Genomic DNA, 13,356 nt, shown 5'->3' with positions numbered 1-13,356 from the left:
AACATCACTACTGTTAGCCAAGTAGGGTCTCCAGGCGACCAAGCAATCCACGATGGCTAATAATTCTTCTCTCCCACCGTGTAGTTTAGCTCACAGGGCGTCATTGCTCGAGACCAGTACGCTACTGGGTGAAGCTCGGTGGTTCCTTTTATTGATGGGTGAGGAAATCTCTGAGACGCTATCGCACCTATCGCGCAATCGGATCCATCGGTTTCAATCCAAGTCGGTCGGGTTCTATCAAAATGTCGAAGTACTGGTGCTGTGGTGAATGTTTTCTTTAGCTCGTCAAAAGCCTTTTGGCATTCTTGTGTCCAGTTCCAAGCTTGATCCTTCCTAGTCAATCGTGTGAGAGGTCCCACAATATGCGAAAACCCCTTGATAAACCTCCGATAGAAATTCGCAAAACCCAAGAACACTTGAGTATCCCGGACTGTCATGGGTTCTCCCCATTCTAGAATAGCTTTCACCTTTTCTTGATCCATTTCGATCCGTTCGTGTCCTATTACGTACCCCAGGAACTTCACTTCATTTGAACTCCATTCGCATTTCCTCGGACTGACGACCAAATCGTTTTCAAGTAGTCGATCTAACACCTTTTGGACAATGATCTGATGGTTTTCGATCGTGTCGGAGTATACCGTGATGTCGTCGATATAAACTACTACCCCTTCGTCAAGTAGATCGTGAAACATGTCTTGTAGAAAGTTCTGAAAGGTGGCTGGTGCATTACACAACCCATCCCTTAGGACGGTGCTCTCGAAACTGCCGTATCTTGTTCGTAAGGCAGCTTTATGTTCATCTCCTTCCTTTATTCTGACTAACTGGTAAGCCCCTTTCAAATCGAGTTTAGTGAAGATCCTTCCTAATTGAAGTCGATCGAGTAGTGTCGAGATGAGTGGCATTGGGTATGAATCCTTGATGGTTACCTTGTTAAGTGCCCGGTAATCTGTAACTACTCGATAGGGAATGACTCCTTTCTTGGGGACCAGGAATACTGGGGACCCATAGGGCGATTTACTTCTTCGCAGATGTCCACTAGTCAGTCCATCATTGATCCACTGCTTCAGGAAAGCATCCCCATGCTCGTCCAGTTGGTAAATTGGTCCTGGTTTTAGTTCAGCCCCTGCTACTAATTCGATTTCGTGGTCACATTCTCTTCTTGGTGGTAGTCTTCTTGCTCTTTCTACCTTGAATAATTCGAGGTATTGGTGCCATTGTGTCGGTATGATTTGTCGCAGTTCCTCCTCACTCATTTCGTCCTCCCCTTTCTCCAGTGTTGCCCCTCTTATTAATCCTTCTTCTAATCTTGGGTATTTCCAACCAGTATCTCGTCCAATTCCGTCGAATTCGATCAGTCCCTTTCCACAATCGATCCTTGCCCTAAACTGTCTCAAGAAATCTAGTCCTACTAGTACTTCTGGTCCTTCGTATGCCATAACATCCAGTCGAGTTGCAATCCTGAGTCCTTTTCCTAGATCTAATTCTGCTTCTAAATATTCGGTCACTAAGGTCGCGGTAGTTCCATCCAGGAACCTAATTTTTCGTGGTACCTGATATTGTTTCTTTGGGAATAGATGGTATAATGGACAGGCCGGCTGCACATACCTTCCTGTAGCCCCGGTATCGATTAACATTCCAATCTGTAGGGTATCTTTCTTTGTTTGTATTTTTATATATATTATGGCCGAGTCATTACTGAGATCTATTGGTATTTGAATTCTCTGCGATCCGGGCAGATCCTGGCCGCAAGTGGTCGCATCACTTAGGCCAGGTAGTCGTTTCCCTCTTCTTCAAAGGTCACCGCCATTCCTCGAACTAATGGCCCTTTGGACCCAGTTGGGATCGAGTTCGATCCACTAGGAATCGGTGAGCTATGCGGGTTTGGGGATCCCCTAATGTTGTTTCTCGTATTTCCTCCATTTGGACAGTTGTTGGCGTAATGTTCTGGACTTCTACATTTGAGACAACGTCGGTTCTCCCTCCTCCAAGTCATTTCGTTCTCGCTGAGACGTCCTCCGTCCTCTGTCCAGGTGACCGGAGGGTCATTTGGTAGACCATAATTCATCATCCCTGGTTTTCCACCGGGCAAGGGTCCTCTACCAGTCGATTGTGAGTAGCGTTCTACCGGGTTGGGCAAACTAGTATCCAATCGCATCGAATTCGATCGAGGGGGAAGCCAGGTCGTCTCATGTTTGCGTCTAGCAGCCCATCGATTCGCTGCAATCATCGTTTCAGCCATCCGTTGGTTCTCCTCAGTCCCTATCACATGCTGTTTGAAATAGATCCAGTCCGATTTGGTTCGAGGGTCGGTGTTATTTACCACTACCACCTTCAGTAGCTCTTCCTTCAGGCCCTGTATGGCTGAGGCGATTTTCATTGCATCTGGTACCTTTCCAAGGTGTGTGGACCAAAGTTCGAAGTTGGCAAAATACTCGGCGGCCGTATCAGTCTGTCTTAACTCTTGCAATTTCCTCATAGCCGTACCTGCCATGTTACTATCTCCAAATTGAGTTCGTAAATGCTGAATGAATTTGTCGTAGCTCTCTAGCCATTCGGTCGAATTCCATATACTTGGATTGGTTATGGCCGGGGTTATAAGCATTTGAGGGGTGCCTCGAAGATACCCGTACATGAACAGGATCTTTCTGCGATCGGTGGCGTACTCTGCCCCTTTGAATTCGAAGTTCATGTGACATGCTGCAAGGAAGTTGTCCAATTCTCCTCGTTCTCCACTGAAAGTAGGTGGATCCGCACACCTGGTTCTTCCTGTTCGTTCGTTGTTGGTAAGTTTTGGCTCCAAACACGGCTTGTTTTCTTCGACTTCGATCAAACTTGCCCCTTTCGATGTGAGTATCTGTTGGTTCTGTCGGTCAGCTTTCATCGTAGCCAGTTCTTCCCTTAATGTATTTTGTTCCTTTTGTTGCATCGTCATAATGGCTAACAATTGTGACAACTGCTGCGATAATTCATTTAGCGGATCTGGGGTAGTGGTAGTAGAAGTGAGATCATGTGAAATGGTACTTCTCGAAGAACTTGTTGGTATTTCTTCCTCTGGGACCAGCCCTTGTTCCAACTCCTCTTTTTCTGGTATCATTTTCCGCGCTTTCCCTCTGGTGAGCATACAGTACTCTCCGATTCGACCCAAGGTGCGTAAGGCTGATTCTTCAACTTGTAACGGTACTGGAAACACGACGACTAGGTCGCAGGTTGGGTCGAACTCGATGGAGGTCTCGTGGAAGTCTAGGGGCTCTGGTGCTTAATGGATCGTGTCTCCTCTGCAATCGATGTAGCCAAAGAATGATATTGAAGAATCAGCAAAGTTGGTACTTTGCTGATTGTACTATATACTGTCTACAGGTATCCGTCTCCTCTTCTCAGTCCTACTGCAAGCGTCCATGTACATACTCGGACAGGTGAAAAACCGCTTTGAGCAAACCCAGTGGGGAAAATCTCGAAAGGGGAAAACCCGTCCCTACCTACTGCAGCACTGCCTCCAACTCCCGCTTTCCTCTGTCCTAATCCGTCGAACTCGATAGAGTTCCCTCGATTCGTTGTTACCCCGTAACACATAGCAATGACTCCATAACCTTAAGACCTTACCTCCTGTTTCACAGGAAGGGGACGTTTATTCAGGTTCCCTGCTGTCATCACAACTGTCAGGATCACGGATACCTGCTTACGGGAGTGTAGTAGTCATACTTCTTTTCCAATACCACATCCTCTCCTATTACCCCTAGTCCCCTTTCTCGCACCACCTGACACTTTTCCTCTATCCCCGTGTCCAACATCAACGTTAGGTGACAGACAGAAGCGCTTTCAGTCCACTCCGGCCACCCCGTCTCCCTCCATGCGGCGCCGCCTTCCCACCGCCAACGATGACGGCTTTCCTTCTCCCGTTCCTTCGGCGAACTCAGCCTCTTCTCGTCCTTCTCCTCCGACAGTCGGCTCATCCCGACCCCTGCCGGCCGATGAGGATATCGAACGTCTCACTCGTCCCCCATCTCCTGCTGTCGCTGGCCCTTCTCGCCCGACACCCCGTCGCTCTCCTGGGTCTAGGCCCACTGCCACTCCTTTGGCTGGTCCGTTCCCTCCTGTCCGAAGCCGGCCCACCCCTGCCACTCGCCCTTTGCCGTCTCCTGCTCCGAGTTCACCCCCTGCTCATGGGACTCACAGCCGCCAACCATCTCTTCCTCCTTCTTCCGGTCTCCCCAGCGCTCTCTCTTCCGTCAAAACCCCTTTGTCCAAGTCACCTAAAGGAAAAGGGAAAAAGAAAGCTGTATCCTTTGACCAAGAAGTAGAGGGGACAGAGGAAGGTACTCAGTAATCAGAGGAGATTCCTCCATTAGTCCACCCCTTCATCTCTGAAGATCCTCGCGTCCCTGATGAAGAGAAACAATTGGCTACCTTCTATTCCACCATCATTGGTTTGACTACTGAGCTCCAAGCCAAGAGGAAAGATACGTCCGCCCTCCTCGAATACAACATGAGACTCGTATCGACCCTTAACGCTCTGTCAACTTCCATAGCGACGGTGGTGAATTCATCCGATGTTGGTCCTTCCTCTCGCACTGAGTTAGCTAGGGTGTCTCGTGAACAGTTAACGTCGATGAACGACTTTTGTCGGACATTGTATGAAACACCCTTCGTCCTGAATCCCGTTGAATTCGAGCTTCCACCGACACTCGATTGGCTAAAGACGTCAAAGCCTTCTCGACTCAGCTCTCAGGATGCCGCCTTTCTCAATGTCCTAGTTCTCCCGCTCGAGTGTCTCCGTACCCTTCGGCAACTGTGGAAGTCTCCCAGCCTCACCGCTGCTCGTGATCCTTCACTTCACGCAGCTCACATTGGAGCTCTTAATGCTGCATGGAAGGAGGCTTGGGCAATACGACGCGTAGGACAAGCGAACCGGGGGAACAATTCGGGGGATAGGCAGGAGGTAGGAGGCCAAGAGGAAAGTGGACAAGGTTCGACGCAGTGAGTTGTACTTAGCTGATGTTGTACTCCGTTGTATGAACTACTGTCTCATCCGCGATCGAATTGCTCTTCCCTTCTTCGGCTTATTCGGGTGAAGTTCGTGGAACTTTGCCAATATGTTGTCAGCTCCATCCACATTCTCCACTGGTTCCCACGACACTGCGTCGTCCATTCCTTCGTAGCCTAACCATTCTACGAGGTACTCTAACTTCCCTGACCTCTTATTAATTCTAGATTCTACAATGTCTTTCACTTCCCACGATGTTATGACACTGCCTGTATCATAACCTCAGGAACATCCTATCCGTATGGCACGGTTTACTCCGTACATCATGGTTTGATCCGTACAGCACGGTTTACTCTGTACAGCACGGTTCACTCCGTATAACACGGTTAAACCGTGCATTACGGTTTACTCCGTAACTCACGGGTTGGCTGAGTGTTACAGGGTAACAACGAATCGAGAGAACTCTATCGAGTTCGACGGATTAGGATAGAGGAAAGCGGGAGTTGGAGGCAGTGCTGCAGTAGGTAGGGACGGGTTTTCCCCTTTCGAGATTTTCCCACTGGGTTTGCTCAAAGCGGTTTTTCACCTGTCCGAGTATGTACATAGACGCTTACAGTAGGACTGAGAGAAGAAGGAGACGGATACCTGTAGACAGTATATAGTACAATCAGCAAAGTACCAACTTTGCTGATTCTTCAATATCATTCTTTGGCTACATCGATTGCAGAGGAGACACGATTCATTAGCACCAGAGCCCCTAGATTTCCACGAGACATCCATCGAGTTCGACCCAACCTGCGACTTAGTCGTCGTGTTTCCAGTACCGTTACACTGAGGCATTTATGTGATTGGTCAGAATAGTCTTACTCAAGGTGATACCGTGTAGAAAGTGCTGTCTATATAAACCCCCTTCACGAGGGCTCTTTCCTCGTCGATGAATTCTCATAAGTTACTCTCACAAACTTTGCCACCCACTCCACCAATCCCAATTGCTTAAGTGACTTACGCCATAACGCGTCTACACTGAGGTGTTCTTCATCATCGTCCAATCCACTCTACGCTATCACTTTGTATCTCTTTGCTGTCATCCACTGAAGTTAGGTTAGGTCACTGCCTAGCTCTCAGGTTGTAACACACGACTCCCCTTCGTTATCTACTTCTACTGGGGCAGGTGGTTCAGCTAGCTGACCCAGGAAAACTTGGAGGATGATAAGGGCGGAGTAATGAAACATGGAATACATCATGGATACCTGCCATCGTTCCTGGTAGCTCTAGTTTACACGCATGAGAACCTACCTGCCGTACTACCTTGTACGGCCCACTTTGTTTAACATCCAGTTTCTTCATCGGTCTTTTGGTCTTAATATTCTCTAACAACAGCATAACTAGGTCACCTTCCGCAAAGTTTGGCGTAGTTCGGTGTTTCCTATTATATCCTTCGGCGTACTTCTCATTAGCCTTCTCGATTCCTTACATTCTTTATGTATCTCCGTCAAATCCCTGACCACCATTGTAGCAGCAGGTACTTTGACATCACTAGTCTTGATCTCCTCAGCCCACCGAGGATGGTACCCGTAGTTCGCATAAAATGGAGTCTTATCTATTGCGGAGTGATGGGTGTTGTTGTAGGTGAAGCTTGCCCGTCCAAGGAGCTTTGACCAGTCGTTGTGCTGATAGGAAGTGAAGATTCGAAGGTATAACTCCAAGGATTGATTGGTTCGCTCGGTCTGTCCATCAGTCTGTGGATGATACGCGGTAGAGAGATGTAGTCTTATCCCGAGACTATCGGTTAAGTTCTTCCAAAACTTCAAAGTAAACTTCGACCCTCTATCCAATACTATACTCTCTGGTAACCCATGCTGGGCCACCACATAGTCCATTATCAGCTCTGATAGTCCAGCTGCGGTTAACTTCGTCGTAGTTGGGATAAAAACTGCCCATTTGGTCAACCGGTCGACCACCACCAGGATGGAGTTGTATCCCTGAGAATTTGGTAATTCTTCGATGAAGTCCATAGATATGCTGGACCATGGTTTGGTCGCAACTTGAAGTGGTTTAAGCTCACCATGCGGCTTCTGTCCAGACATAATCCCTCATGACCAACTCTAGGGTTTTGGCTACCCCAGGATGTCCAGCCAGAATCGAGTCATGTCGAGCCTTCATAATCTCAAGCCGAGCATCGGCGTAGTTCGGCACATATATTTGACTATCGAATGTAAAGAAGCCCTTCCCCGACCAACCGGCTCGAAGTATTAGTGGTGACCGCAAACTCCGCCGAAGTTCGGTCACTGACCTGGGTTCCTGTACGTTATCTCAACAGGTATTGTGAGAACACTCAGAACATATTAAGCCAAGCATCTCCGCTCTGCCTTCCTCTATTTCCTGTTCTGCCTTCTGTCCTTCAACAAGATCTACCGGTTCAATTAAATCACTGTCTTTCAGCTCTTTAGTTCCTTGCAAGGCTCGAAGAAGGTGTTGTAACCCAGACGTAGTCTGGTCAACTTCGTCGAACTTCGGCAAACCTTGGATAAGGTTACTCTCCTGCACCATCGTGCTTCCCTTCGCCAAATGGTAATCGGCTCTCCTTGAAAGCCCGTCTGGTAGCGTAGCCTGTTTCCCAGGCCGATATACCATTTTAAACCTGAAGTTAGAGAGCTCTTCGACCCACCTGCCCTGCCTAGGGCTTAGCTGCTTCGGTTCCATCCAACAGGTCAGCTTCAAATGATCCGTGAGAACTATTGTTTCTACCTGCAGTAGTAAGTGTCTCCTTCTCCTGAAAGCTTCAACGATAGCTAATAATTCCTTCTCTCCTACCATGTAGTTCAGCTGAGCCGCTTGAAAAGCCCCCGACTCTATGGCCACTGGATGCTCCTGACCTAATTTGTTTACCTGCGATATTATGAAACCCCAGCCGAAGAACGACACATCTGTCCGTAGTAAGGTCTTCAACAAGGGATCAAAGTGAGCCAATACCGGAGCCCCACACATCCTATCCTTCAATTCTTTAAAAGCTTCTTCCTGTTCGACTCCCCAAACAAAAGGTACATCTTTCCTTGTGAGATCGTTGATGGGTTTAGCAATCCGGGAGAAGTTAGGAACAAAACGACAGTAGTAGCTGACCACTCCCATAAATCCCCTACTCTCTCTGAGGTTCTTAGGACGAGGGAAAGACACCACAGCATCAACATACTCTGGATTACTTGAAACCCCACTCTGAGAGACAATGAAACCCAGGAAGATCACAGAGTCTCTTTCAAATTCGCACTTACTAGCCTTCACAAACAGGTTCGACCTTTGGAGAACTTCGAATACCTTCGCCGTAGTTTCCCTCAATTCTTCCAACGTTTGACCATAGATGAGTATATCATCTATATAAACCACTACTCCTTTTCCTAGCAATTCTCTGAAACTTTCATTCAGGAAATGCTGGAATACAGCAGGAGCATTTCGAAGCCCATCACAGACAACAAGGGATTCGAACGTACCGTATTGGGTCCTGAACGCTGTCAGGTGTTCGAATCCGTCCTTTACCCGTAAGAGCTGGTACGCTCCAATGAGATCTAGCTTGCTGAAATACCTTGCTTTCCCCAGCTCCTTGGTTATCTGCCCGATCAGAGGTAATGGATAAGCGTCCGGTACCGTAACTTTTTTAACTTTCAATAGTCAATGACCATTCGCCATTGACCTTTTGCTTTCTTTGGTACCAAGAACATCGGTGATCCGTACGGCGAGTTACCAGGTCAAATTCTGCCGGCCGATATTTTGCGATCTAGAATGTCTCTCAGCGCACTTCTCTGATCTTCTCCAAGAGAATAGAGGGGAGCCACTTTCAAGCTCACCCCCTCCTTCAGATCAAACTTCAGGTCATATTCCCTAGAAGGGGGTAATTCTTCACCTCCCTTCCTCGGGTTAAAAACATCAATGAACGAGTGGTATTGTTCAGGAACAACCTAATACAACTCTTCCTGTTCCTCCGGACTCAGCTCATCCTGGTCATCTTTGTCTCGGAGGTCTATTGCGTCCGTCGGAGTTGGTAGCCCTATGGCCGCCAACCTCGCCGACCTTGGTGGTGGTGGTGGGGTTGGGATGGGAAATTTCACCGCATTATCCTTTCCATCAAGAATAACACCTTCTCTCCTCATCCAATCCCACCCTATCACTACGTCTGCGTCGCAGGTAGTAGTCACATCTAGACAAACAGATTGCCCTTCGGCGTCCTTCGTCAAACCAAACATAACTTCGACGAACTCGGTAATAGGTCCAGCGACACTAACTGAGCCATCAAACATGTGAACGGGTACGCTCACCGGGTATCGTCTCCTTTCAACGCCTATCTTCGCCGCTGCCCAGGGGCTGATATATGAACAAGTAGCCCCAGTGTCCCAGAGCGTGGTTAGTTTGGTCCCATTGATAAAAATGTCCGTTTTTGGTTGATCTTTTGTAGTGGAAGGGATGAGAAGGTGACTATCAATGTTGCATAAAGAAGGGGTACTGAGTGGTGTATTTTTGTGTTCACAATCCTCTGGCTTCATCAGCTGTGTCTCCTTTCTGGTCTTAGGAATGGTGGCCGAGAGAATATGGCGGACCCGCCGAGCCTTGCCTACAGCAACAGGTCCTCGTCTTTTCCCTGCTCTTCTTCCCCTTCCCATTCTCCTGTTACCGCATTCAGATTCCTCCTCTGTCCAAGAGGTACCGCGTTACCCCCCGATCCTCCACCACGTTCGCCGAACTTCTCCCCCCACGGAGGCAACCATCCAACTTTTACCTTTGCTGCCCTCACCGGGCAGTCCTTCAACCAATGTCCCCTCTCCCCGCACTCAGTACACTTCCCTTCCTTCTTCCTTGTCTCCCTCAGCTGGGGAGGTGGCCTGGGCCATTGTCGGCGAAGTTTGTCGGCATTCGACGGAATGGTCTTGACCAGCGTCGACGTAATAGTCACTTGTACCGCAGGCTGTGCCGAAGTTTGCCTCCCTTCCCCTCTCTTCTCCTCTTTCCTTTCCACCCTCTGACTATCCGTCACTACCACTTCCCTCACCCCTGTTTCTTTCTTCTTTTCCATGTCTTTCTCTACCTTCCTCCTCCACAGACAATTGTCCAAGGGAATGACGAACTCCAATAACTCTTTAACAGTCCCAAACGACCGCCCATGCCTTGCAATCTCATCTAGTAGGTGTGATTTTAGCCCCTTCTTGGCCCTGTCGACCAGGTTGCCGTCGTCAGTCCACTTGAGGATTGCGACATGTCGTTGAAAGGCAGAGAAATACTCCGAAGCTGAGCCGGTTCGTCTGAGATCATTTAAGAAACGCGCCGCCGTTCCTTCTTCATTGGGGTCACCGAAGTTTGTCTTGAGGTACTTGACGAACTGATTGTATACCGTGAGGTAATTAGGAAGAGGCCTTTTAGCCAGGTCGGGCTGAACCGCAAGGAGAGGTGTTCCGCGCAAATGGGAGATCATGAAGAACACCTTCCTAGTGTCGTCGGGGAAAAGGTGGGAGTTCAATTCGAAGTGTACTTCACATTCAGACAGGAAGGCGGTTAATTTGTGTCTGTCTCCTCTCCAGAGGTCTGGGTTAGGCAACTTTATCCCTTTACTCTCGCTAACTACGCTTGGGGACGCCGAAGTTTGGCGTCCCAAGGCGTACCTCACCCCTTCTGATATTCCCTCTCCAATTCCCCCAACTGTCTCTCTCTCTCTCCTCTGTTCCCATTCTTCCCTACGTCTCCTCTCGGCTGCCATCTCGCTGTTCATATCCGCCATCAACCTCATCATAGCCAACATCATCCCCTGTGTCCCTTCTTCTCCGAAGTTTTTCCTACCTCCGGTATTTTCTCCTGGGCGTGGGGTTTGATCTGACCCAATTGGGGACCCCACAGGTGGGAGAGGATTAGGTGGAGGGGTAGGAGAATTAGAAGGTATGGGTGGAACAAACTCATCTCCTACTACTGACCCTCCAGTATTATCTTCTCCTCCCAGTTGCTGTCCCATCGCCCTACTAAGCTCCTCCAATGCCCTCCTTTCATTCTCCTCGATCGCTTCCCTGTCCCTGCTCAAACTTCGCGTGGTTCGCCTTTCTGACTCCATCTTTCCTTGTACTTCTCTGAGGTTCGCGCGGGTTGTCGGTAAGAGCGATCCTTGATACTGTCACAGCCGTCGAAAAACTTCTTTCCAATAGACCGACGGTCGACGAACCTCGGCTAACTTGGTGGTCCTAATTCAATGTCTCACCCAACCAGGAGGGCGCAGACGTCAAAAGGAGTGTAACTACGGCGAGCTTTGGCGTAGTTACTCTATCTGGGGGTTTTCTCTGATGGCGATGTATCTCGTTTTGTATAGTAGCTATCTCTATCAATCTTTCACTACTGACAACAATCAAGGATCACTGAAGAACTTCAGCAATCTTCTCAGCTAAATGTATCCACCACTCCTACATGTTCATCCAACCCATCCGCGCTTCAACGCACTTTGGCCAACTTCCCCAAACCACCGAACACCCGATCCTCTAACCTCGTCTAACTTCGCCGTACCTCTGCTTCCTCCATCCCTAGTCAACCTAACTTCCCCTAACCTCGTCGTACCTCGGTTCCCTTCACTCTTAACCTGTCTAACTTCGCCTAACTTTGTCGTGGTTGGTCTAAGATGTCCTAGGATACGTGTAAACCAAAGAGGTCGAGAATTGATGGAGGTTTGATGGTCAAAGGAGGGTCGTTGTTGGTGGGATCTCCAGGTGTCACGACGTAGTTCGTCACACAGATACTAGGGCTCAAGGTGGTTCCTGATTGTACAAACCATACGATTCACCTATGGCAACCAGCGTATATTGAACGTGCAACTGCAGAGAACTCGGTTGCGGTTTGAGCCTACGGTACTCCCCTCCCACAACATGTAGAGGATCTTTACACCACTTTGATACAGCTCAAAGCTACGACTCCATATCTCAAGATCATTGGATCATTGATGTGGATTGCAAGTTCGACACGACCTGATGTATGCTTTGCGACACCATATCTTGCTCAATTCTCAGCCAAGCCAACCAAAACGCATCTCGCACTTGTGAAGTGTGTGATGTCATATTTCGTACATACGAAAGACTACCCTCTCAAGCTCGGGGGAGTAACATATCAACTTGAAGGATGGGTTGATGCGGATTATGCTGGTTGTACGGAAACACAAAGGTCTACCACTGGCTACCTATTCAAGGTCTGCAATCGCTCAATTCAATGGCAATCTCAAAGACAACCTATGATCTTGCAGTCTACGATGGATGTGGAATACATCGCAACCACAGAAGCTGCTTATGAAGTCATTATGGATACAAAGTTTATTGACTGAACTCGGTTTCCAGCAAGTCACAACACAACTGAATTGCGATAATCAAAGTGTGATACGACTCGCACACGATCCTGGTACGCATGCTCAATGGAAGCATACAGGCGTATGACATCATTACATCTGTGAGAAGATATACAGTGGTGAATTGAAACTTGAATACATACAGTCCCAATTGCAAGGCGCGGACTTCCTTACAAAGACCCTACCACGTGATACGCACGAGAAGAACTGTCTACGAATTTGACTTGTACACACTTCGCACTCTGTATGTATCTCTCCTCACCTCCCACACTCGCTTTGTCCATTTGGATCACGATCCTCACAATTCGAACCACGACTGGACATCGCTCGAATCGTACGACGCATAGGGCGTCGTACCTAACACTTCGTACTGCGCACACGAGATTTCCGGGTTTGCTCGTGATTCCTGCCTTATTCATCCCATACGTCCAGGTCTGCGATATGGTCATTTTTAGTCTGGTGGAACTTCATATTAGGTTGGTTAGGAATATCTTATTAGGAGATTGGAATTAGTTTGTTGGAGTTAGTGTCATTAGGGTGAGTGTTGATTAGTAATGCCATGTAACTGCGAGACGGATTGGTCATACGATTTTGTTCCGTAGTTGTTGGAATAACGCCACATACGGTGTCATGCGGATATTCGGAAGTGGAGCGGTTGTAACTAGAATGTTCCATTCCATCTCTTTCGATGCATCTCGTTCTATCATTGTAAACGTAAACCTCAACAGTAGTCACCTTGGTGCCTGAGTGCCTAAGGGTGATCGATTTTGATCCTGGGGACGGACGAACTTCTTTTCAAGCTATCTACAACCTTGACGATCTCCTGGTTATCTCAATATCAGCGCACAGACCTTCAATCTGTACAGGTATGAGGGGTCAAATCGACGGAGAGCGTCTCAGCGGGGTTTCCCCAACTGCACAGCAATCCGGGGCTTTTCTGCTTGGCCCTTCGAAATCGGAGATTAAAGGGCAGAAAGGAGAGGACATTCCGCTCACATCTTGACTCTTTATATGTTATACTCTG

The 13,356-nt window shown here is 48.3% G+C and overlaps 2 protein-coding genes across 2 annotated transcripts; one reads left to right on the top strand and one right to left on the bottom strand.

Moving 5' to 3' along the window:
• Window positions 1-3,816: 3,816 nt before the first annotated feature.
• Window positions 3,817-4,184, bottom strand: TREMEDRAFT_58611 (uncharacterized protein; the record flags this gene model as incomplete). Its single annotated transcript, XM_007001272.1, has 2 exons — window positions 3,817-4,124; window positions 4,172-4,184. The coding sequence occupies 2 exons, from the start codon at window positions 4,182-4,184 to the stop codon at window positions 3,817-3,819; spliced, it is 321 nt and encodes a 106-aa protein (XP_007001334.1).
• Window positions 4,185-4,483: 299 nt separating this feature from the next.
• TREMEDRAFT_58610 (uncharacterized protein) lies at window positions 4,484-4,978 on the top strand (the record flags this gene model as incomplete). The annotated part of the gene is made up of 1 exon (XM_007001271.1): window positions 4,484-4,978. The coding sequence occupies one exon, from the start codon at window positions 4,484-4,486 to the stop codon at window positions 4,976-4,978; it is 495 nt and encodes a 164-aa protein (XP_007001333.1).
• Between the last annotated feature and the right edge of the window lie 8,378 nt (window positions 4,979-13,356).

The sequence above is a fragment of the Tremella mesenterica genome (assembly GCF_000271645.1).
Source record: "Tremella mesenterica DSM 1558 unplaced genomic scaffold TREMEscaffold_1, whole genome shotgun sequence".
NCBI classification, from domain to species: Eukaryota; Fungi; Basidiomycota; class Tremellomycetes; order Tremellales; family Tremellaceae; genus Tremella; species Tremella mesenterica.
This window is presented reverse-complemented; position numbering and strand designations above follow the sequence as displayed.